The sequence below is a fragment of the Poecilia formosa genome, unplaced genomic scaffold (genome assembly GCF_000485575.1).
Source record: "Poecilia formosa unplaced genomic scaffold, Poecilia_formosa-5.1.2 Scaffold208, whole genome shotgun sequence".
Lineage (NCBI taxonomy): Eukaryota > Metazoa > Chordata > Actinopteri > Cyprinodontiformes > Poeciliidae > Poecilia > Poecilia formosa.
Genome location: NW_006800147.1, coordinates 421,386 through 446,958, shown reverse-complemented (window position 1 = coordinate 446,958; position 25,573 = coordinate 421,386). Strand labels below are relative to the sequence as shown.

The 25,573-nt window shown below is 36.2% G+C and overlaps 1 protein-coding gene across 1 annotated transcript in view; it reads left to right on the top strand.

The window, feature by feature from the left end:
• The window catches only part of ak5 (adenylate kinase 5), a 108,159-nt gene that overhangs the window by 34,522 nt on the left and 48,064 nt on the right, over positions 1 to 25,573 (top strand). The window contains exons 6-7 of the mRNA XM_016679340.1: positions 11,483 to 11,674; positions 22,451 to 22,541. Coding sequence (XP_016534826.1) covers positions 11,483 to 11,674; positions 22,451 to 22,541 — 283 coding nt within the window. The remainder of the gene's footprint in view (positions 1 to 11,482; positions 11,675 to 22,450; positions 22,542 to 25,573) is intronic.

Sequence of the window (25,573 nt, the reverse complement as noted above, 5' to 3'; positions counted from 1 at the left end):
TTCTAGAATATTTCTAAGATTAATCTCAAAATTTCTGTTTTTCTAGCAATTTTTTTTACTTTTCAATCTTAGAAAATTTCTGTTTTTTCTAGAATATTTGAGCTTTTTCCAGTAAATATTTTTATTTTTGAAACTTTGAAATTTCCTTGTTTTTTTTCTAGAAAATTTCTGAGATTAAGTTTTTTTCCAGCAAACTTTCAACTTTTTTTCCAGCAAACTTTCCACTTTTCAAACTCAGAAATTTCCAAGATTTTTTTGAAGAAAATAAATAAATAAATAAATAAATAAATTCTGAGATTAATCTCAAAATTTCCCTGTTTTTCTGGCAAATTTACAGTTGATCAAACTCAGAAATTTACAAGTTTTATAGAAAATCTTTTAGATTAATGTCAAAATGTTTGATTTTTTCTTCCAAATTGTTGATTTCTGGAGCTCAGAAATGTTCTTGTTTCTTCTAAAAAAGAAAAATGTCTGAGGTGTTTGGTGGAAATTTCCTCCTTTTTCTATCCATATTGGTCATAATACGCCATCACAGAATTCTGACTTTAATCTCACAAAACATTTTGTTTTGTGTCAAGGAAGCATAATTGGTCACCTTTAAGCTTTTTAGATTAACGCATTACAGGTGACAGCGGTAATATTTAATTCCTCATATCATAAATTGCTCAGTCACGCTTCACAAATAATAACCTCCAGAAGTAGTTGAGCTCATGAGGTTGTTTTTATTGATGCAGGTTTATTGGAATCGCTGTTTAGATCTCTTTTTAAAAGGGAGAGTGATGGTTTGAAGACGGACCCTGAGGTTAGATAAGGTGCCAGGGGACATTCAATGGAGATGAAAACACTCAGATAATACAAGCTTGCACTTTTGTTTGCAGCCGTGTCCAGGCGACCGCACAAAAACAGCTCCTACAGTCACCGATGACTAGACAAGAGCTGATGCCCACTCTGTCGTTAATGTGCACAAGCAGCAGGCCTTGTATTCACAATCGAATAAAGTGACAACTGGTTATTAAACAGGGGTCTGTGAAGCTCGGGAGCAGAGGAGAAAACAAACAGTGCTGTCCTGAGACAACATGAGGCACTGACGAGAAAGTGGAGGAGCAGATGAGAAACATTTGATTTCCAAAAAGCACGATGGAGCATTTGAGTTTTTAAAAGAAAATATAACAGAAGAGCAAAGATTTAGCACTGAAAGCTGCAAGAAAAATGTATTTAAAAAATAAAAGTACACAGCAAAAGGAATGGATGGCTGACAAGCAGAAAACAACCTGAATTAAACAGATTCAAATAGAGTTCAAGCAGGCTAATGGTGGTCTTTGTTTCTATAGTTACATTAACTTTTAATGCAACTTTGCTGACACTAAATATTGCATTAAGTCAATTATGATGGCATAAAATATGTTTGTTGCAAATTCTCAGGTAAATATGAAATATTTTCTTGCTTTTTATGTTTTTCAAAAGAACTGTGGTAAAAATAATCATCCACTAGGCAGAAAAAATAAAGATTTTATATTGAAGTGAGTAAGTTTATTGGGTCAGATGAGAGAATCCAAAACACCTGCAAAGACGTAGGATGGCAGTTTTATTTCTGGGGAATTTCAGGTCTTCTCTGCTTTAGCCTTAATTATTCTGTCACTTCACAGCTTTTTATTATTGCCGACACTAAAACAAAGAAATAAAAGCCTAATTTTCCAGCTCTGAAACGATTGTCGCCGTAGCTCTCTGTTGCTAAGAAACATCTTCGTGTCGATTCAGGATCCAGCTTGGTATCTGACATATTCAGCTCGAATTAAACCTCCTGCAAATCCCTGTCGTCCAAAAGTTAAATATGACCTTCTAATCAGCAGCAGATAATGCAGAACAGAGATGGGAAGTGATAATACGCAGGTTGTGAGTGATTCCAAGTATTTTTCATATGTAATCAAATCATAGGCAGTAACTGATGTAGAGTGCTTCTATATATAGAGAGGAAGGTTGTGAAGCATGTCTGAAGGAACTGATTGTGTTATATTTATGATATATAACAATTTGAATCACAAGTAATCAGTGCAAAACTAAATATTTCATGGATTTTAACTCGCTCCACCAGAAAAAGACTGAAAAATAAATCATAGTTTAAGTGAACTCACTGTTTTGCTGGTAAATGTCCTGAAGGATCTGCTGAAAACTCAAGTGGAAACTCCTCTCCTTGTCAGCTGCAGCTCCACGGCTCTTAAAGGCTCAGACAGAGGGAGAAAGCCTGGAAGACTGTCTGCTGGGATTAAAATACCCACACAGCCACAGAAAGTAACAAAGTTAGACTGTCTGGAAACCTCACACACTGCAAAAACACAAAATCCTAACAAAATCTGCAAAAACACAAAATCCTACCAAGTATGTTTGGTCTGGTTTCTACTGCAAATATCTTAGTACACTTTAAGACAGAACTAATTAACAAGCAACTTTTAAGTAATTAATAGGAACTTGTTTTAAGTCAATAATTCCTTAATATTGATGAAAAAGTGAGATTATTTCACTAACATGGGAAAAATCTCTCACTATAAGTGAAATTAAGGACTTCAAACAAGCTTCTATATCTTGCTGGGAATTTTTTTAAATTAATTTTGTATTACTTCAAGTGTACTAAGGAATTTGCACTGGAAACTATGTAAAAATACTAGGTAGGATTTAGTGTTTTGCAGTGTTATGCCTTGTTGCCTTGCTACAAGAAGCATATTTACTCAAGAATAACAGAAGTGATCTCAAAATATGTTAGATCACCACAAGGATCACCTGTTTTGAAAAAAAATTATAATTTTCTATTTTATTATGAAACAGAATATAAAAATTACTTCATGGTGCCTTTGGGTTCAATAAAGTATTTTTTTTTAATTTAATCAAATTAATAATTAGTAGAAAAATATTTATGGACATTAAGGCAATACAACCCTTTTATGATTTTACATGTTTTGTTTAGTTTTTATAGAAATAGAATAGCAATATTCTTTGCTGTCCTACAGTGGAGAAATTCAGGTGCAACATAAAACCTTTGGAATGTAAAGTCACAAATCAGCAGGCACTGCCCGTTACCTAGCAACCTCATGGAAGCCTTGCCTGTTACCTAGCAACCTCATTGAAGCCCAGCCTGTTACCTAGCAACCCCAGCGGAACTCCTCTATAATCGGTTTTGTTTCTTTACTTGTTTATTTAAGGATCCCCGTTAAATAAAGAGAAAATTACTAGGGGCTGTTCTAAATACAAACACACAAAATCAAAACACAAAAATACAAATTAAAAAATAAAACAGACATCAAAAAATACTTTCAAACACAAAATCAGCAGTGCACTATACAATGGCTGCTGGAAAAGAGAAGTGTTTTGTTGTTGACTTACTGTTCAGAAACCACTTGCTACATTCTTGCTGGTTGTGCAGGAGGCTCCACTTCCACTTTTCATTGCATCTGTTTGCAGCCATTTTCACGTATGAGTGTAAACGTTGACGTAGGGGGCCTAGCCAGGAGATTATTTGGATTTAAAATGACAGGAGCCCCTAAAACAGCTCATTCTGAAAGGAGCTCATATTAGGCAGACTAAAATCTCACTATCTGTGAAAAAAAATTAAATAAATTAAGATAGCCTTTAAACCTATGTTAATCTGTTCAAGAAAGCATGATATGTGACCTTTAAAACATCAGCCTTTATCTAATTAATCTACATAATGTTTGTCTAGGTGATGGAGTTAGTGAAATGTACTGACTTTTCAATAATATCCTAACTTATTGAATCCTATATGAAAGGGTTAATAATATTGATACTGAGGTGGATTACGTTGAAGTATAACTTCCAGAACTGACAACACAAATCTCAGAAAATATCAGTGAAACAACCTGAAAATGGAAACTCCTTCAGTGTCGTTGAACCGCCATACTTTGACCTTTAAAGGATTAAAAAACGATTCACTGACCCTCACATTCAGTGTTACTTTATGCATCATTCAGCTCTTCTCCTGAAAGGTTCACTTCTTTTCTTTAAGTCCTCGGCTTGGGGGAAAACCGTTTGGTCCTCTGAGAGTCTGCAGCATCCATTTTCATTACGCACCCCATGCGGCACTTTGTCCTTTAAAGCGTCAGAGCGGCCATTCATGAGCTCCCTTTATGGCCGCCCAGAGAGACCGTCAAGCCCTCCGTCCTCACTTACAGGCTTTTCACAAACAGAACCGCAGGGTGGCAACACTCTGTCATCATCACTCCTGTCAATCTGGAAGCAAAAATGCTCAGCCGACACTCTGAAGCTTACATTTATAGGTCACACATTCTCATCTTAGCAAACGTATACTCTGAAACCAGTTAAATGATCTGTTTTACGTCATGTTGATATAAAAAACAACCCTGGACTGGAGTAATTTTGGTGATGATGTTGTAACTCTCTAACACTTCAGAAAAGGAATAAGACATCCTGTTCTGGCAGAAACCAATTACAGGATCATCTGAGAGCGCAGCGCTGATTTAAATGACGGCGTATTAGGGGCATTGTAGATATGAAAAAAAGAAAAAGAATTTGGTAACACTTTATTTAACGGGGTGAGCATAAGACTGACATGAAACTGTCAAAAACATGACGTAACACCTGTCATGAAGATGAAGGTGAATGTTTACAACTGTTGTCATGAAGTGTCATTTGATAAATAATGACACATTTGATGCAAAGCTGCATTAAAACTTGTATTAAAAGTTCATTAAAATGGTCAACTTCGCATTATATGTGTAATTATTTACCAAATGACACTTCATGACAAGAGTTGTAAACATTTATAAAGGTGTTATGTCACGTTTATGACAATGTCATGTCAGTCTTAAGCCACCCCATCAAATAAAGTGTTACCAAGAATTTCTCTAGAAAAACAAGGACATTTCTGAGTTTGAAAAGTGTCAAAGATAAAAAAAAACAAAAAAACAAAAAAAAACAAACAAACTTGGAACTTCATTTGCCAAGTTGCAAATGCTTTACTTTTGAAACTCTTCAACAAGGAGCTTGTTTTAAGTGGAGAGTTCCTCAATATAAAGTGAGAAATTATGAACAAATTCTTAGAACAAATAAATGTGTGGATGTGCCAAAACTTTCTCCAGCTGAACAGAAACAAAAATGAAGTTATCATCTTCGGACCCAAAGAGGAACAATATAGAGTCAACGCCAAGCTTCTGTTATTACAGCTGGAAACTAGAGATCAGGCACAAGATCTGGGAGTAATGATGGACTCTGACCTGAACCTTCAGAGCCACATAAAGATGGTTACAACGTCAGCCTTCTATCACCTGAAGAACATTTCCAGGATTACAGGACAATTGTAGACATTGTTACAGCAAGATCTAGAGAAACTCATCCATGGGTTTATCTTTAGTCGCATTGATTACTGCAACAATATGTTCACAGATCTGACTAAAAAATAAATCTGATCCAGAACGCTGCTGCTGCTAGAGTTCTGACTAAAACCAGGAAGTTAAAGCTCATCACCCAGTTCTAAAGTCCTTTACTGGCTCCCTGTAGCTCAGAGAACAGAGCTTTAACAGTTTAACAAGTAAGTTAAACTGTTAACTTACTGGTTAACAGTTTATCAAGGTTGTTGTCATGGTAACCTTTCAGACCTCTCAAGTCTTCTGGTTCTGGTTCTGGTTCTGCTCTGCATCCCCAGAACCAGAACCAAACATGGAGAAGCGGCGTTCAGCTTCTATGCACCACAAATCTGGAACAAACGTCCTGAAAACTGCAAAACAGCCGAAACACTGATTTCCTTTACATCAGGACTACAAACCCATCAGTTTAGAGCTGCTTTTGAAACATTATAAATGAAACTTTGATCAACAATCTGATGTTTATGGATGGCAAAATGTTTCAATTGTTGATTTTTGTGTTTTTATGATGTAAAGCATTGTAGCTGAAATGTGCTATACAAGTCAAATTTGATTTGAAAATTATTTCACTTATAAAAATTAATTTTTCCCATGTTACAACTAAGATAATCTGCCAGTGGAACTAGAACTTTTTCATCAATAGTAAGGAATTATTTACTTAAATCAAGCTTCTAGAGATTTATGAAAAGTTACGTATTAGTTTCGTCTTACTTCAATTGTACTTTACTCCTATAATCATGACGATATTTTAAACTAAACAAATACTTGGTAAATTCTGTTTTTTTGCTGTGTATGAGCTAAAAGAAACAGCTGTACATTTAGAAAATCATCCCAAGAATTCACATTTGTAGATATTTCTCATGTTTATTTGAAAAAGTCATAATACGTTCCCATAAAGCCTGCGGACACACCTGAGATCAGAAAATGATGCGCTGAATGCTGAAGGAGAAAAACTGGGATTGTTTATGCTGACAGATGGAGATGCCTGATGGTCTGCAGTTACAGATTTATCAGAAGCAAAAGGAACAAAAGAAAATTGAATAAAGAAACAACAAAAACACCAGATAATGCCGCCTTTACCACTCCTTTCTGCTCTGCTTTGTTTGCAGCAGCTGTGACGCCAATTTTAACTTTACTGTTTTACAAAGTGAATTTTTATCTGTTATTTTCTACAAAGGTGTGAAAATTCTCTAGTTAAAATAATGATTAAAAAAAACAGTCAGTAGCAGACTGAAATACTACCATTAAAATGTCTTTTTTGTTTTGATATTTTGATTTGAGCCAGTGCATTCAGCAGATCGTCACCTTATTGATTTTGCTCGTTTTATTTGTATTTTGTCCGAAACCTTTTTAAGAGTTCCTAAGTTTTTTTTTTTTTTTTTACAAAACACCTCTCTGACTCGACAGGTGGTACAAAAATTAACCAAGTCTGCCGTTTAGCTTCTTCCTCTCGTGTGACGTGAGGAAAAGATTAACAAGTAATAACCTCTCCAAACAAACACTGGCGGTGTCCTACTGTCAACATCAGCAGCCAAATGTGAGAGAAATACATGCATGTGTCCATGGTTTCCATGGAAACTGAAACTTTAACTGGAAACAGTGGCATGCACCTCTGTAGACGCCATTCGTGCTATTTCTGTCCATCGCAGTGTGCCAGATCAGATGCAGACTGAGGAATCCTCATCGCATGTATTTCATGTAAATACAGGAAACAAAAAAGTGAGACAGTATGAATAATGACTGTTATTACAAAAGGATAACTTCCTGTTCCAGTGAACTGGATGGTCAACCATCAGTAGCTGCGTTTTCATTCACCACATACTTGCACAATTTGACATTCTGAGAATAAATTTGCTTAATAGAAACTCACCAATTTCATAAAAAGCTCTCGTTGACTACTAAAATGTTTTGGAGCTAGAATGAGGTGGGATTTTTCCAACCGTATTTAAATTGATTTATTTTGCAAAACTGCAACAGAAACACTTTTTTTTTATTTTATTTTTTTTACAATATACGAGTCACATGATCAATAACTAGATGTTACCTCTGGTGGAAATCACGAAAAAGAAGACGACAAGAAGTTATTTTTATCGCGTGATAAAACTTATTCACGTGATTTAATCGCATTTCTCATTTAATGGAAATTGTAAAATTGTGGGGTTTTTTACATTAGCAGAATATTGACAAAATTTTGCTCAAATTGGAAATGGAACAGTATCTTCTGATAATTTAGTTGGGCAAAACTTTATTTGAAGGGGTGTGAATAAGACTGACATGACATGAAAGATTTGTCATGAAGCATTATGTATGCACTAAAGGTCCATTAAAAGTGTAAACTTTGCATTATTTGGTCAGTAATGACCCTTTTAATGCAAAGTTCAACTAGAATTTGCATAAAAGGTCCATTAAAAGTGTCATTATTTACCGAATGACGCTTCATGACAACAGTCGTAAACATTCATAAAGCCTCCTTCATGTTCATGATGGTTGTTATGTTTATGACTCCGTCATGTCAGTCTTATCCACACCCCTTCAAATAAAGTGTTACCTTTAGTTGTAATGGTAGGAATCAGAGTAACACTCATGTCAATTTATCTATTAAACACTTTAAAAACAGCTATAAACTGCTTCAAAATGCTGTATTGTACTCTTAAAACCACAGATAAAAAAAAGTCTAAGAATAAAACACAATAAATTAAACAGGAAAGGTAGATTACAATACTACTTACATAAATGCGAAAGAATAAAAGTGAGTTTTAGGGAGTGATTTGAAGTGTGGGCAGATCTACTTTTCTGATCAAAAATATATGGTGCAGCCATTTCGCTTCCAAATATGTGAGGAACTAATTGTGCACTGCGACGTTCTGTGGGGAAACTTTAAAAAGTGACACCAAAACAGAACAGAGGGACCTCCCAGCAGTCACTAAACTCTGCTATTTGGGAACATTAAGCCTCCTCATGTAGCCACAGTACTGAACTACTCACATGAAATATCGTCTAACTTAATGTAAACATCAGATAAAAGAAAAGAATCATCTGTAGTCCAAATCCAGCTGATTCAACCAGCCCAAAATGCTGCACAGTATCACAACAGCTGCGGTTTTCTGGTGCATTTGAATGCATCTCAGATTATTCAAATATCAAAACAAGTCCACAGTTACTTTTTTACTTTCAGATGTCTGCACAGTCTTATAAACAGCAATAGTGAACATTTTCAAGTGCGTTTAGTCACATGTAATCCATATTTTATCAATCCAACCATTTAATCTCTCACCTTGTCCTTTACTAATAACAAATAATCAAACCAAATCTTTAGCCAGTATTATAGTATTAACATTTTTGTTTGTTACAAACAGACCAAAGTACCAAACCATTTAAACTACTGTAGTTTCAGACTATGAAACTACAGTAATGTACAATAAAATGTACATTAAATACACATGAGTTTGTCTTCATTTCCTTTTGTCACAACTCACTTGTATATTTCTGGATGGTCTGTTTATGTGTTTTGCATCAAAGGACGGACCAGAGGGTTTGTTTCCGTCCTACGGATGCCTGATTAAAAATGAATGCAATATTCTCAACTCCTTTATTCAATAACTGATTTTATAATAAAATAAACTGCTATTTTTCCACTTTAATGTCTGCCTTTTGCAGTGACGTGCGGTGAGGTTCATAGCTGGTGAGGCACCGATTTAATCATAATCGGATTTGCAAATCTAGACCCCTGCATGTTATTGTTTACATAATGAAATTTCGCACATGCGTACAATGCTGGAGGGCAAAAAGACTATTCTTTAAGTCTTTTTGCCCTGCCGCCGCTGCAGAATAATTCCGTTATCGCAATCAAACTTAGACATGTAGATATTATTAATTTCGTCCTGTGCTTAACAGCAAAGGGAGAAACCGTTAAAGTACAACTCAAAACCACGTCTTTCTCGCTCTCTGTATCAGCGCAGCTACTGTATGGCTAGCTCGCTGTTACTGTGTCTTACTCTACTGTTGTGGAGTCACAATGTCTGGTTCATGAGCGCCCCCAGCGATGAGGCACGAGAACTGCCTGCCTCACTCCGCTCCTCAGCACACGAAAAACGATACACACACAGTTGGTGACAATAAAAACACAGTACATTCAATACATAAGCTAAATTATGGGAAATCAGTTCATACATTAAATGTTTTAACCATTTTATTGGTGACGTACAGACAGGAGGAGCATGCTCTCATAGAACGGCAGTTAGCGAGATGTTGCGCTATCCCAGGTGAGTCTCAGCTCGCTGCTGCCTCACCTGCTTCGCTTCTGAGCATTTGAATGGGAAAATGCGAAAATTCAGCGATTTTGAACAAAAAAAAAAAAAATCATCAGAATTGGTTAAATTAAATGAAAAATAGGTACTTTATAGTACAAACCACAGGGGGAAAATATCTTTATAAATGGTTTTAGTATTATATATTATTTTTCCATGACCGCACGTCAGTGGCCTTTTGTTTTTTTGCTGTCATTTATGAATCATTTATAAAGTTGAGTTGTTGTTTTTTTTTTCACTTTTCTGGTGTCTTCCAACCTGGATTACAAAATGTCAATAATTCACCCACAGAAGCAGCCGTTACAGGGAGGCTGGCTGTTTTACATCGATTCAGGCCTCGTCTCTTCGCACTGGTTCCCAGTTCAGTTTAATTTTAAACCAAGTGATTAATTTCCAGGCTCTCTGGGGGACAGACCTTCTTAGTGGGATCTCAGCTCCCAGGTTTCTGGGATGAATCGTAAATCATTCCTGCTCTCACGGTTAAACTCGAAACGTGACGCAGCCTTAGAGTTACTGACCCAACGCTGCAGAACCGGTTATAATACAGCAACTTCTCCCCGTGGTTTTAACTGAAGGCCAGAGAAGTAATTTACTTAACACCAGATTTTTTTCTGTTTTTGTTAAACCTATCCTGTCCTAAAAGCAACAAATTAATGTTGAAGTGTCAAGAACGTCCTTGCAATACCTTTGCCAGACCAGTAGGAGGCAGGACTGGGAGATGTGGCTTAAAAATGTTAAAAATTATTTCCATTTTAATTGATTTTTTCTTCTCACTTTCTTTTCTGAAAACATTAATTAATATATTATAAATATTTTTCTAAAAGTTTATTTCAGTCGAGGGAGTATTAGGCCCAGGCTACGAAAATTTTAGGTTAATTTTACAAGAATATAGTTATATTAACAGAATAAAGATAAAATCTTAAAATATAAGAAAAAAAGTTATTTTTTGAAAATAATATTTTCTCATAAACTGTATTTAATTTTATTCTAATATTATGATTTTATTCTGATAATATTAAGAATTTATTCTCATATTTTGATTTTTTGTGTATGACTTTATTTTTATATTAGTACAAATATATTATTATGAATATTATGACTTCATTTTAAAAGAAAAAAACCATCATGGAAACCCAAGGAATGTATTGGCAAAAAAAAAATAAAAATCTATTTTTAAACTAATTTAATCTTCAAAAACCAATAAAATGGATTTATCACCCAGTGCCAGAATGACGTAATTTCAAACTAACATAAAAATACAACGATGGAATATTCTTAAATTTTTAGCTAATTTTAGCAAATTGCCGTTTTTTCACTGTTTATTTTAACTATGACAGTATATGCAGGATTTTTTGCAATTTCAAGAAAATCCTGTTCAGTAACTTCCTGTGAGCGCCACAGTCCTGTGTTTGTCAAGCAAAAACATCGATTTCTTTCATGAAAACTCTGCCACAACAGTGTCTTTTGTAAAAGCTGCAGGTTATTTTCAGAGATAATACCTGCAGTCATTCAGGTATTTAAAACAAAGGGAATGGGGGTAGTTTATATCTTCATCCTCTGAAATCCTGCCTGAGATGAGCTCTTTGTTTCTGTGTGAACCTCGTCTTAAACATGGCGACATTTTGACCCGACTGCGCCACGTTTCCGAATGATATCAACCCCTGCAGCTGCTCTCTGCTTCACTTCGGCGAAGTATTCAGCTCACAGTCAGATTACAGCCATCATGCATGAATGGAGCCTCTTCCAAGCTGTTCACAGCTTCGCACGTGATTTCTCTCTCTGCAGATATGCACTCCAGACCTGGTGGTTTTCCTGGCCTGCACCAACAGCCACCTGAAGGAGAGGCTGCAGAAAAGGGCGGAGCAGCAGGGGCGACCCGACGACAACCCGAAGGCCATCGACCGACGCCTGACCAACTTCAAGCAGAACACCATTCCTCTGGTCAAGTACTTCCAGGAGAGAGGCCTGATCGTCACGGTGAGGCTGCCGTTTACTGCATCTCTGCTTTTAAACCATTAAAACGGGAAAAAATGATTAAATATACAGGGCTGAAACTCACAATTATTTTAGGAATCGATAATTCTATCTATTCTGGTGATTAATCGATTATCACAACACTTAACTAAACAATTAATTGTTTATTTAGACAATTAATCAAATGTTCCTGTGATTAATCCAGGGAAATAATTTGCATGTTCTAAAGATTTTTCATTTATAAAATGAAAAATTTTGTAAAATGAAAACAAATGTATATTAGAAATACATTAAAAATGTCATTCAAGTCCTCTATTAGATGAGAAAATAAACATTTTATTGCCCAAAATGCAATAAAATAGCATTCCTTGAATAAATTTGATCTGGATGAAGCTAAAACATTTTGACAGATACAGGCGCCTTTATCTTAAATGCAAAATGCATATTTATTTCATGTAGTTTTGGCTTAATTACTACATCAGCTAGAATTGTTCTGAAAACGAACAAAACATCTCTTTTTTTCTAACTAAACTTCAAAACGGCACATAAAATGTTTAATGTGAACAAATTGTGTCCGTGACCTCAATAGTGGCGACTCAGTCCATCTAAAATCTATATTTTTGAGTTTAATTCACAATGAATCAATTATTTCAGACAAACTCTACATCCAAGAAGCTGATAATGACGCCAGTAATGAATCAGCCTCGGTAGAATATAAATGTCTGTATCTCATCTTCAGGCAAATTTAGACTCATTTGACGCCAATCTGATAAAAACGTCATCGACATTAGAGGAACAGCCTGAGCATAAATGCCAGCTGGAAATTAGAAATCCATTTAATTGTTTATCAGATATGCGACTGTTTTGTAGAATAGGTCAGCATTGTCATCCTGCGTGAGGAGAAGGGCGACACTTGCAGATCGCTACGTTTTGGTAGCATAACAAAAAACATTACTTACACACGACAAGATAAATAACAGCAGGGACACGTGAGAAGGTCGCCTGAGCTGGACGCCTCTGGGATCCCCGTCGCCGTTCGAGGTTTGGTGCAGAAGCACATCGACCAAATCTCAATCTGCGCCCGCTGAGCGCTAATAGGAGAAGTGAGCTCGTGCAGCACTGAGGCTCTGGTGGGAGTCTCATCGATCTGTCCGCGTCTCGGGGTGACCGGATCTCCCTCCGAGAATACTGAACGACTCCTCCAACTCTAACAGACTCAGCTTGCATGGTTGAGTTTGAAAAGTGCATCACAATCTGCAGTGGATAACACATTAATGTTGAGTTCTGTCTGCAACAACTGAAAATCTGAAATCTGTTTGATTCAAGGAAGTCAAAATATTTTTGTTTTGTTGGTGATAACTGATTTTTCAGTGGTTAAGTTTATCGTAGGCACACAAGTGTAGCTCATTCTGGTTAGAGCTAAGATAACAGCTCAGTTTTTTTTTTAAATGGGGTTATGTGGGGCGGGAATGGGTTGTCAGTATCTTGTCTGCAGTGCATAGTTGACTGAATGCATACAGCATATCAATACGAGTTCAACACATTCTGATAAATTAAATCGTCTGCACTGTTATACAAGCAGGATGAGAAAGAAAGAAAGAAAGAAAGAAAAAGAACAAGGAGGGAAGAGAGGAAGGAAAAAGAAACAAGAAATAAAGAAACAAGGAAAGGAGGGAGGAAGAAAGAAAGATAGAAAAAAGGAAAATTAAAAGAAATAAACAAACAGAAAACAAAGAAGCACAGAAAGGAAAAAACAAATTTGATATATTCACATTTTAAAAACACTATGTATTTAAAAAATACCTACTTAAATTATTAAAGATACACATATCAAAAACAAAAAACTTTTAAATCAAGATCTTCGTAGCTGAAAAAAGAAAATAAAAGATGCACATTAGCAGGTAAAATGAATAATGAAGCTTTTATTTGTCAAAAACGTCAGGGGGGAAAGCTTGCATCTAACCCTATTAAAAATGTTAACAAAATAACTGAAAACTGAAGTCATTCGTGAAAAATAGGTACAAGAAAACTGCACATCTTTGGAACCAGAGAAATAACTTGACAGGAATAAAAACTTTTATGCCTTGTTAAATTAAATGTAAGCAGGAGTCAATGAAGAGGCAGAGAGAAAAAAATCATAATTCTCATAAGAACTGTTTCTGTATGTATGTTTGGAAAAAATGGCTTGGAAATGTCATCTCTGTTGTCAAAGGATTGTTGTTCATATGGCAGAATTCACTTTGAAGCCAACAGAAATTAGACAATTTCTCCTTCAAATCTGCAGAAAGTCTTGTTTCTTTGTTGCTTTTTCACATTTCTATTCTTCCAGCCTCTTCTGAACTCACTTTGTTTCCATCAACCTGCACTGGTGCAATATCCATGTTTGCCATGAGGCCATTTCATTCAGCTATACGGCTGGACTTTGGTTTTAGTATTCATGAAAAGTTGTATTTGCTTCTTGAGATCCCCGCTATGTGTGCAGAGCAAACGGGGCTGGAAATACATGGGTGACCCAGGAGAAAAACCTTAAGATCTCACAGGATGTGAGATTTAGATAACTTGGTGTGTTGGTGTTTGCACCGAAGCTCACATTTTTAGATTATCATAAAATTGTGTAACCTGAATGGAGGCATGTGGCGACACAGGCGCGATGATGAAAATTGTTATTCATGCAGCAAAGAAGTTGAAGTCACAGACAAAAACAACGAGATTCTCGCTGTTTTTCTCTTGCTGGTATATTTATACCGGGTGAGGATCGAGAGGAGCACTTAGCAGGAGGCGCGGCTAACCAAGGTGTGAGGAGAGAGCAACTAATTAGGACAAACCACAGGTCAGAAATAAGAAAACAAAAACATAAAACTCAACACTAAAAACATAGAAACCCTAATAAAACTTAGTTTTATTTATATAGCGCCAATTCACAACAGATATTGTCATTTTACAAAAAAGAAGTCATTTCAGTTCAGACTCAGACAGTCCATTTAGTTATCAAACATCAAGTTCAGTTCATGGTTCAAATGAGTTTAATGTGTTTTCTATCAGATTGCATTGACTCAGTAGCTGCATCTGCTTTTCAAATGTGCACAAATCTTTGTCTTTATCCTGCTAATGTTGAAAAAACTCAACTTTGTTATTGCAATGTTTCCATTAAATAAGGAATTCAATTAAAATGACAGGTGAATACGTTTTTTGACGCGATAAATCATAAAAAGTCATGGCGCCAGTGTTCATCATCTATCAACCATCAAAGGAGACGTTAGTGTTTGATTCAGAGCAACAAACCTCTGATGCTTTTGAGCAGCTATATGAGCTGCGTTTGGGGAAATTGTAGTCAGTGATTTTACAGAAGAACTGTGGATTTGACATGTTCGAATTACAACTTTTTCTGAGCCAGCTGCACATTGTGCAAAAAAACCAAACTAAAATAAACCATCATCCTCCAACCCAACCACTTCCTGTCGTCTTCTTTGTCATTTCCGTCAGAAGTAGCATCTGGTTGTTGACCGCATGACTCGTTTGATGCGAAAAAAGTGTTTCCATTGCAGTTTTGTGAAATTCTATTTCAATATGGCCGAAAAACCGCATCATGTTTCCACTAAGCAAATTTGTTTTTGTAAATTCAATTTGTTCAGTTTTATGGTCATTGGAAACAGAGCTGCAGATCTGCAACATTCATTTCTCCTGGACTTGGTGACAGTAGATAATCGTTTGCGTTTTGTGGATTTTTGCAGCAATTCCTCAGACTGAGCATGCATGTAGCGACAGTGGAGATAAAAAACTCCCCTGTAACAGGAAGAAAGCTCCAGCAGAACCAGAACCTGCGGTTTAAGGAGACAGAATAGATTGTGCAAAAACGAAACAGAAGCTCTGATCCTGCAGATGTTTTGTGATAAACATGTCTGTAATCCAAGCTCCATAAATCAAACGTTTTGCAACCTTACCAAAGCCTGATGGCAATCATTTAAAGGTAATAGCGGATATTATTTTTTTATTCCTAAACAATACTTCAGGAATAAATAACCGTGTTATTTGCAGCAGGCGTTTTGCAAACATACAAGAATCACTTTGTAAATTTGCAACTAAAAGATTTTGTCTCAAGTCTTCAGAATCCAAAAGAAATAAACAGTTTATCATTTTAGCACATGTAACAATTTTTTTAGAAGTTACACTGAAGTGGGAAATAATTTTCTGCTTCACATCCAACCAAAACCTTTGTGCAGTTCCCAGCGGAGTCCGGCTAATTAAGGCACTAAATCAGTTATTCTGCAGGGTTGCATCTCTTTAATAATGAAACACATTCCTCTTAATCTGTCCCATAAAAAATTAACCTTTCAAATTACTCACCGTTTAATCTCTTTTATTCTTGCAATTGTTTCAAGAAATGTGAGTGATACACATCACTTACGTTTACCTACATTTCATTAAATACAAAACCTATAAAGAAAAAAGTAAATCTTTTAAATCTTGCTGAAGACATACGAATCCTGTCGAGGTAATGAGACATTTTTCATTCTTTCTAACAATAACAAAATATGTGAAGGTCTCATATAATAAAAGGAGCTTCATTTAATGGTTAATTACTCAATGGTTCATATTCTTTGACAGGTTGGAGAGTTTTTTGTGATGTTTTTGAGTATTTAGTGAAGTTTGAGTCATCCTTGATAAAAGAAAACCAATTTTGTGTAAAAAGAATTCTGATAAACCTTTTAGCAACAAAACATGAATTAAAAACTGTTGTTTTTCCCAAGGCTACAACACAAACAACTTCTTGATTCACTTTAAACCTCATCTTTCTCTGAAGTCCATGTGTGTTAGCATTCACACACTGACTTCACGTTAATCATTTGTGGTGTGGTAAACATAAAGAAACACTGAAAGTTTAAACTGTTACCGTTTGTAAAGGCAACGTTTGAAACTGACTCATGCAATAATAAGCGAGAGGCAGCCATAAAAACAGCAGAGAAAAACTAAAAGTAATACGACCTTGTTCTCATGAAAAACTGGGAAATAAAATATTAAACTGAGAACGAAGCCACAGCGACTGAATCTGCTTTGTGTCGTCAAACGTTTTCATTTCAGTGAAACGTCTCTGGTTTAAATGTCCAATGCAGAACTTTAAAGGCAACTATTGCATGTTTTGATTATTACCGTTTTATGCACTGTACAGTGGCTGCTGGAAAAGACAAGTGTTTTGTCGCTGACTTACTATTCAGAAACCAACTGTTGGTTGTGTAGGAGGCTCTACTTCTGCTTTTCAAAGATGTACCGTTGTATAATTCTGCATTTTTTGTCAGCCATTTTCACATGTGAGTGTAAACACTGAATTGGGGGCGTGGCCAGCAGCAGCGTATGGATTTAAAGTGACAAGACGTCCTAAAACGGCTCAACATGAAAGGAGTTCGAAATAGGCAGAACTGCTCAGACTAAAATCTCATTATCTAAGAATGATTGCATGCAAAGAAAATGTAAGGATCTTGTTTTATGTAGCCCATAGACTCGTCTTAACCTCTTTGAGGAAGCATAATAGGTCAATTTAAAGATCCTGATCTTTATAGGACAAAAAAAGACGACAGAAATGTCTGCCATGCTCAACTGGAGCATCTGTCCAGACAGATCCTCAACCCAACATAAACCTTTTTCTGAAGCCAACTGCAACACATTAACCATAATATGCGATGTAGTAGAACATGTTCATCACAGCCTTTGAAAGGGAGGAGAACCGACCAAGCTGGAAGAACTTTTAATTTTATGACAATAATCTGGACTGAGGTCTTCCAATGTCACTCAGATAAAACATGTCGAAACTCTTCTTTTTTGGGTCCATAGTTTCAAATATTTGATCAGCTGGTGAGCAGTTTGTTTTATCTTAAAAGTGATTTTCAAAAAGTTTTCTTCTTTTCTCCCAAACGCTGTATTTCTGTGAGACACCTGGAGAAAACCCAATTTCCTCTCCCTTTACAGCCGTAAATGAAAGCACGCCTGCAGCCACCGCTCTGTGATTTGAACGTTTTGAGACCTTATCGATGGCATGAACCTGCTGTAAATTGCTGTTGCCACTTTCTGGCAGGTGAGCGTGGAGCAAGCAGCGTCACTCGTCTTCGGTGTCTGTCTGGTTCATCAAATCTTCCCTGCAATCACTTCGTTTTACGCCTCAGAAAACAAAAGGCTGTCAGAAACAGAAGTAATAATAGTAATAATTACGTTTGGAGTCATCTCTGAGGTTGTTCAAAATCCAAAGTGAAGCCTTCTCTTCAAAATATTCATCTGAAAACTCTGATAAATGGACTCACTTTTTGGTCAAAGAAATGGTTCGTCTTTTAATTATTTTAGCTTTTCAGCTCCTGAGCAACTTGGTTTTTGATTTATTTTACTTTAAATTAAATCGTAAGGAAACAGAGTCTCCCAGTTTGTTGATTTAAATCTTCCTTCATCTTCAACCCCATAAAACTGTTCAAATTTTACCAATAATCCATCAAATTTTAAGGCCAAAGTCATGAAGGTTGTTATATAAACAATAAAGAAATCTCAAAATCTTATCTGTGGGATTAACAGCTCAACCTCATCTTTACGTATTAATAAAACATGATTGATTGATTGATTGATTGATTGATTGATTGATTGATTGATTGATTTGATGCTGAGCTTATTTCAGTGTGATTTAAGACAGGAGAAATCATGTTTTTGTTAAATTCAAGATTATGAGAAAAAAAAATCTGAATTCTGAAAAAAGTCAGATTTCACAGATTAAAGTTGGAATTCAGATTAAAGTCAGATTTCAGATTAAAGTCAGATTTCACAGATTAAATTCAGATTTCACAGATTACAGTCAGATTTCACAGATTAAACTCATACTTCACAGATTACAGTCAGATTTCACAGATTAAATTCAGATTTCACAGATTACAGTCAGATTTCACAGATTAAACTCATACTTACAGATTACAGTCAGGTTTCACATATTAAAGTCAGAATTCTCAGATTAAAGTCAAAATTATGAGGAAAAAGTCTGAATTTTGAGAAAAGTCAGAATTTACAGATTAAAATCAGAATACATGGATTAAATCAGCATTGACATATTAAAGTCAGAATTCTCAGATTAAATTGAGGATTCTGAGGGGAAAAGAGTCAGATTATTTTTCCAGTGGCCCTAATCCTCCTTTGTATCGTAATAACCGGAGGATATAATTGGAAGAATCTCAGCTGTGAGTCATAATGACTCCTAAACTCATGCATGGACTGATGTGAGTCTTAATTGTTTTTGCCCAGTGGAGGCCTTCGTTATTAGAGTAGCTTGTTTTATTATGTCAGCTCTGGTTTGTGGAGCTTCGACTTCTCTTATAAACACTGGATGTGAATCACTGCTGGATTAATACAAGTCTATTAATTGTTCGTCTTTTTTGCATTTAAAACCACATGGACACCAGTGTCTGAAATATTCTGTTTTCACAAAGTTTTCCACCTCAAACGTTACATTTAAGTGGCTGGGGGGTTTTGCTGTTGTTTTTTTTACCAGCAATAGTTGCTCTCACAAGCATCTGCTGATCTCTGAAGGCACCAACTGCAAATTGCAGAGAGTGGAGATAATTGTTTGTTGAGGCCAGGATTGAAGCCGTCGTGTCGTTCTAGGAAATCTGGCTGAGCTAATTAAATATTCCCAGAGTGAGCTCAGCGCCCTCCCGCCTGCACGGCGTTAGAATCCAGGCAGATGTAAACAAACAAAGGAGGCATTTCTGGGGCGTTTTCAGACGTCTGTAAAGCATTTTATTATGAAATCCTGCTCTGGAAACAAACTAACACTATCGTTCAGTCGTTAAATCCATCTCTAAATATCCTAAACAAACGTTTGAGTCAAATATAAATCCTTGACAGCCTCTCGTCTATATTTAACTCCAACTCTTTGAGAAGCTCCCAAAGTAAAAATAGCTGTATGATCAAACAGATTGCACTGAAAGAACAGAAACAGCTTCACAGTACAGGAGATGCTGCTTAAAGCTCTGTGTGAAATACTCGTCCGTTTCCTCAAATCTTCTTCTTGTTTTGAGATGTTTGCGATTACAAATGTTAATCTGAACTGTGTAAAAGTAAAATATTATAATGCTGACTTTTTATTTGCTAATAATAGATTTTTAATAAGCTTAAAGATGCTACAGTTATCTTTTTAAAACAGGTATGCACAATATATTTGCATCACATAGAACAATATTAGTTACTTTTTAACACAAAGGCATCAGTCTGATCAGTGGAACTGGGCTGGTATTAACAGCTGTTTATTTCCTTCTGGTTGCCGTTTGTGTTTCAGGATGGGGAAATCACATGTAAAAGTTTGGACATGTCGAATTTGTTCATGTTTTTTTGGTGTCTGGAAAATTAGCTGTTTCAAAAACCTTCGAAATGTAAAAGTTACAAATCAGCAGGCACTTCACTGTTACTTAGCAACCGCAGCGAAGCCCAGCCTGCCTGTCACCTAGCAACCCAAGTGGAACTCCAGCACATTTTATCAGTTAGTTTTACTGCTGTACAATGGCTGCTGGAAAAGACAAGTGTTTTGTTGTTGCCTAACTATTCAGAAACCACTTGCTGCATTTTTATTGGTTATGCAGGAGGCTCAACTTCTGCTTTTCAAAGATGCACGGTTGTATAATTGTGCATCTGTTTGCAGCCATTTTCACATGCGAGTGTAAACGTTGAGTTAGGGGACATGGCCAGCAGAGTATTTGGTTTTAAAGAGACAAGATGCATTAAAACAGCTCAAAATAGGCAGAACTGAGACTAAAATCTCATTATCTAAAATGATGTTGTGCAAAAAAAGTAAAGTTTTCTGTAGCCTAACCTGTTGAAGGAAGCATAATAGGTCACATTTAAATCCTTACTTTCTTTCTACACGTCTTCAAAACTATCTGGGAGTTTTGTATTCATTGGTTATTTTTGATTAATTTTCCAAATTTAAACTATTTTCAGCCTAATTTTGTTCTGTCTGAAAAATACCAATGATAAAACAGTTTAATAAACAAATAATTCACAGCTAATGCTGATGATGCATCTCAGGGAACATTTTCACCTATTCCTGCTGTGTTCTCACAATAAAATGAGAGAAAACATTTAAAACACCTCCAGGCTGAACGATGTTTGACTCCGGTGTATATTTGCGTGGATCTGCCTTTTTGAGGGTGATAGTTGTGGCTGTGAAGGGAAGCGCGGCGGCGAGCTGCTCTCCTGTGGCTCAGACCTGTCTGAGCAACGCTCAGCCTGATCCCCTCTGCTCCTCCTCTGCAGGTAGACTCCAGGGAGTCTCCCACGCATCTCACACTTAGATGCAGGCTCTCATTCTTTGGTGGGGGGGTTGTTGTTACCATGGTGACCTCCAGAGGAAGCTTGTTATCTGTAAAGGTCTATCCTTTTTGTACATTTCTGCTGACTCCCACTGTCACCGCTTACTTTAAGAGTGGAGTGTGCAGCGAGTTTCTCTCCTGACGAAGATTCAGCAGGAAGTTCAGTCATAGTTCAAGTCAGAAGGTCCTTTTGTTGTTTTATAACCGCCATTAATATATATATATATTTTTTGGTTATTGATTGTTTCAAGTTTATATTATTTTTAAATGAAACATTATGTATTAAGTAACATTTACAAGAACATATGTGTGATTATAGCTAAACGGCAAATTTCCATCTCTAGTCCCATTGCCAGGCTGATGGATATGATTTTAATAATAAGAAGAAGAAGAAGCAGCAGCAGCCTCAAACAACTACACAAAAAACTCTTCATAATGGAGAAAGGAGGGCAATTAGACAGTTGTTCGCAATTTGTAGTTTATATTTTTTCAATGACTCTCACTTTAAGTTGAATAGAACTAGCTGAACAGCACTAAAAATAGTGTATAGAGTGAAGCTACGCTAAGCTAAACAGGCTAATTGTGAGAATTAAAGGGAGTAATTAAACACCTGTTTGTAATTTGTAGTCTATAATGAGCCAATAATTTTCACTTTAAGTTGATAAGTTCAATAGAGTTAGCTTAACGGCGCTAAAAATAGAGTTGTATACAATTAAGCTATGCTAATTTAGCAGGCTAATTGTGAGTAGAAAGGGGAGTATATTAAACACCTGTTTGTAATTTGTAGTCTATAATGGTTAAATAATTTGCACTTTAAGTTGATAAGTAGAGTTAGCTTAACGGTGCTAAAAAATACAGTTGTTTATGATTAAGCTACGCTAAGCTAAACAGGCTAATTGTGAGTAAATTAGCCTGTACCCTAAGCCGCTATAACAAAATCTACTGCACAGACATGATAAACAGATCCATGTGTATTGTCTGGTTAAATATTTCGTTGTAATCAAAGACTGCAGTGCATTTAGATTAAACTGCCATTTTACTGTGGCACCTTCTACAGTCTGCGGTCACTTTTTGCCTTTCTGCTGCTGTAATTTCTTCTGAATGGCACATAAGGGTTTCCTGGAAGCAGATTAGTAAAGTGAAGTCTCAAGTTCACTCAGAAACCTTATTTGTCACGGCCCTCTTTCCTCTTGATCATGTAGAGGAAGAGAGCCGGGCTTCTGAAGGCTCTGAAAGGGGGCGATCGACACGCAGGAGAAGCTAATTAATGTGGTGTTAATAAAGCTTCCGGTGTGCTCTGAATGCAGAACGACCCGAGAGCGCCTCGGCTCGTTTCAAGCCTCATTCATCTGTCAAACTCAGCCGGGAACAAAGGGAGAAGCAACAAAAGGTAACGTCAAGAAAGTGTTAAACAGCACAGTTAATATCATTTTCCTCTCGCCTGTTTCAGCTGGATGCTGATCGAGATGAGGAGGAGGTTTTCTGCAACATCAGCATGACTTTGGATAACAAGCTGTTTCCCTCTAAAGAGCCCGCCGCCGGTAAGATCAGCTTTTTATTCATTAGCAGTGACATGCGGTAATTATGAAAGACTTGTGAGGACGCGTAAAACGCTCTGTTCAAACTGAAATAAAGACATTAGTGCACTTAAAGTATTAAGTCACCATTTCCATGGCAGAAAGTGGCTGGTAAAGCTGCAGGAACTTATTACTGCTGTAGATTATTCTTCTTTTTAATCCCGTTACAGTGAAAATAACTGAAGTTGGAGAAAATGAAAATGGTTTAGAAAAAAATAATACATTATATAGTCAACAATTGTGAAAACCAGTAACATTTTGTTTCATTTTGCTAAATACTGTCATTAAAATCATCAATGCACATCAAATATGTTAGTCAATGTTTCATTTCTTATGGTTCAAAAGCAACTCTAAGTAGTGAGCATAATGTGGAAAGACTTCATTTGTTAGAAAACATAATGCATAACAACAACTACGTTAAGACAAGTTAGGAGTTAAAAGCAATTTGAACGTTGTTCAATCATCCAAAACTGGAAAGGCAATGCAGTCTGCAAAAACATGGCCGCCTACCAAAATGTAAAGGCCAGGCAAGAAAAACATTAACCAGAGAAGATGAAATAAAGCTGTGTGGGTTTCTCCACCATCACTGTTAGGCAGATTTGAGAAGTAACTAGTTACTTTTACTTGAGTAACTTTACTCTTAGGAGTATTTTCTCTACACTGTACTTTTTACTTTAGTAATTTTATTATGAAGTATTTTTACTCTTACTTGAGTAAAATTTCTGGACTTTTCTACCCACTGAATGAAAAACAAACATGTTTTTACCAGACACAGACTCACACCTGCAGTTTTATTAAAGTTTCGTAAGTTTGTTAATGAAAGAAACTGATTTGGAAAAACATTTCATTTTGCCTGATTTTGTTATTTTTTGTTACTTACATGAATTATTGCCACTTTTGTCCTTAAAACACCAACATTTCCAGTTAACTTTACGTTTTGGTCCATCTGATTGTGTAATTTTTAAATATTAAATGATTGATCATTTGATCAGTTACTCAGTACTTGGTTAATACTTTTTTAACCAAATGCTTTTTCACTCTTTCTTGAGTAATTTCTTGGACGTCTACTTTTTACTTCTACTTGAGTAAAAATATGTTGAAGTACTGCTACTCTTGCTTGCTTTGGGTAGTCCACCCATCTCTACTTTTAGGTTGTCTGGTCTCTTCAAATTGTCCTAAATTGGATTTTTCCCCAAACATGTGACCCGTATCCAACTTTTTTATGGCCCATTTCTGATCTTCATCCAGCTTTTATGTCATTGATGTGAGACATGAATCATAATTCTGCAGCAGCAGAAGCCAGACGCTGTAAATCTGGACGTAAACAATGGCTGAAAATAATTATTAATTTATGAAAGAAGTCTGTGTCACTGAAGCACATCTCGTCACAATCAAACCGCTCTTCGCTCTGACTTCACTTCTCTGCAGAAACTGCGATCAATGCGCCACAAAAGGCCGTTGCTTTTATTCGTTCTTTCTTTTTATTAGCTTCGTTATGATCTTGCCGGCTCCCATTGCTGAATAACTTCAAACAGATCCATAGATGGCGGCGTCCATCATTACTTCTGTAGACAGCGCGCTGCTTTTTACAGACAAACACTGCAAAAACACAAAATCTTACCAAAGAATATCTGATCTAGTTTCTAGTGCAAATATCTTGTTACACTTAAAATAAGACAAAACTAACTCACAAGTAAACTTTTCAGCAAGATATAGGAGCTTGTTTTAAGTCAATCATTCCTTAATATTGATTAAAAAGTTCTATTGGCAGATAAACTAACTCATAAGACATTTTTTCCATGTAACAAATGAAATAATCTACCAATTGAATAGGTATTTTTTAATCAATATTAAGGAATTATTTATTTAAAAACAAGCTCCTATATCTTGCTGAAAGGTAATCTATTAGTTAGTTTTGTCCTATGTCAAGTCTACTAAGATATTTGCACTAGACAATAGGTCAAAAATACAGTTTTGCAGTGTAATTCTTCTGTAAACTGTTCACACAGAAGTCTGACTGCTTCAGCCTGGTCTGAATTACCTTTAATAAAATGTTTAAATATTTACTAGACATCCAGATGGAACTATAAAAACATCCCACTTAAAGAAAAAATCTTGGATCTTGGAAATTTAGTATTTATTTGCCGAATATGAGAAATGGTCAAAATAACAAAAAGATGCAGCCCTTTCAGACCTCAAATAATGCAAAGAAAACAAGTTTATATTCATTTAGAAACAATAATACTAATGTTTTAATCAGGAAGAGTTCAGAAATCAATATTTGGAGGAATAAAAATGAGGTTTTCAACGGCGTTCAGTGCAGAGGGCTGTTCATTTTTACAGAGCTGTACTCTTCAGCTTCACCAAAGAGGCCCACATTCAGTGGAGGAAAGAAAAGGCGCCATCGCCCACAGACTTCCTGGTTAACGCAGCCAGATTGAGAGAGTTAGCAGCTCTGTGAGAAACACAGACTGAGGTTGAAACTTCACACCCTGCAGGTTGTTATGTAAAACCTGATGAGCAGCTGCTCACAGCGCTGATCCGAAAGGTGCGACCAGTCGGTGCTCAGTCGGCGCTCTGAAGGCGTTTCTGTGCTGATTTCATGGCTGATGCGTTTCTAAGACGGTTAGCTAAAGGAGACGGACGAGGGCTTTGAGTCGGCAGGATGAAACCATCGCTGAGGGTTTCATAACGGATCATTTCACTGGACAATCTTTATGGTTCAGGTCAAAATGTTTAAAATAGTCGATTATTATTATATTACTTATTTATTTATGAATTCAGGGAAGTTGTTTTGTTTGTTAGGAGGATCATTTTGTGTACAGGTTTTGTTACAAACTAACAATTTAGTTTATTTATTTAGTGGATTCCCAAGTGTCCATCCATCCATCCATCCGATTATCAGTCCATCCATCCATCCATCCATCCGATTAACAGTCCATCCATCCATCCGATTATCAGTCCATCCATCCATCCATCCATCCATCCTATAGTCA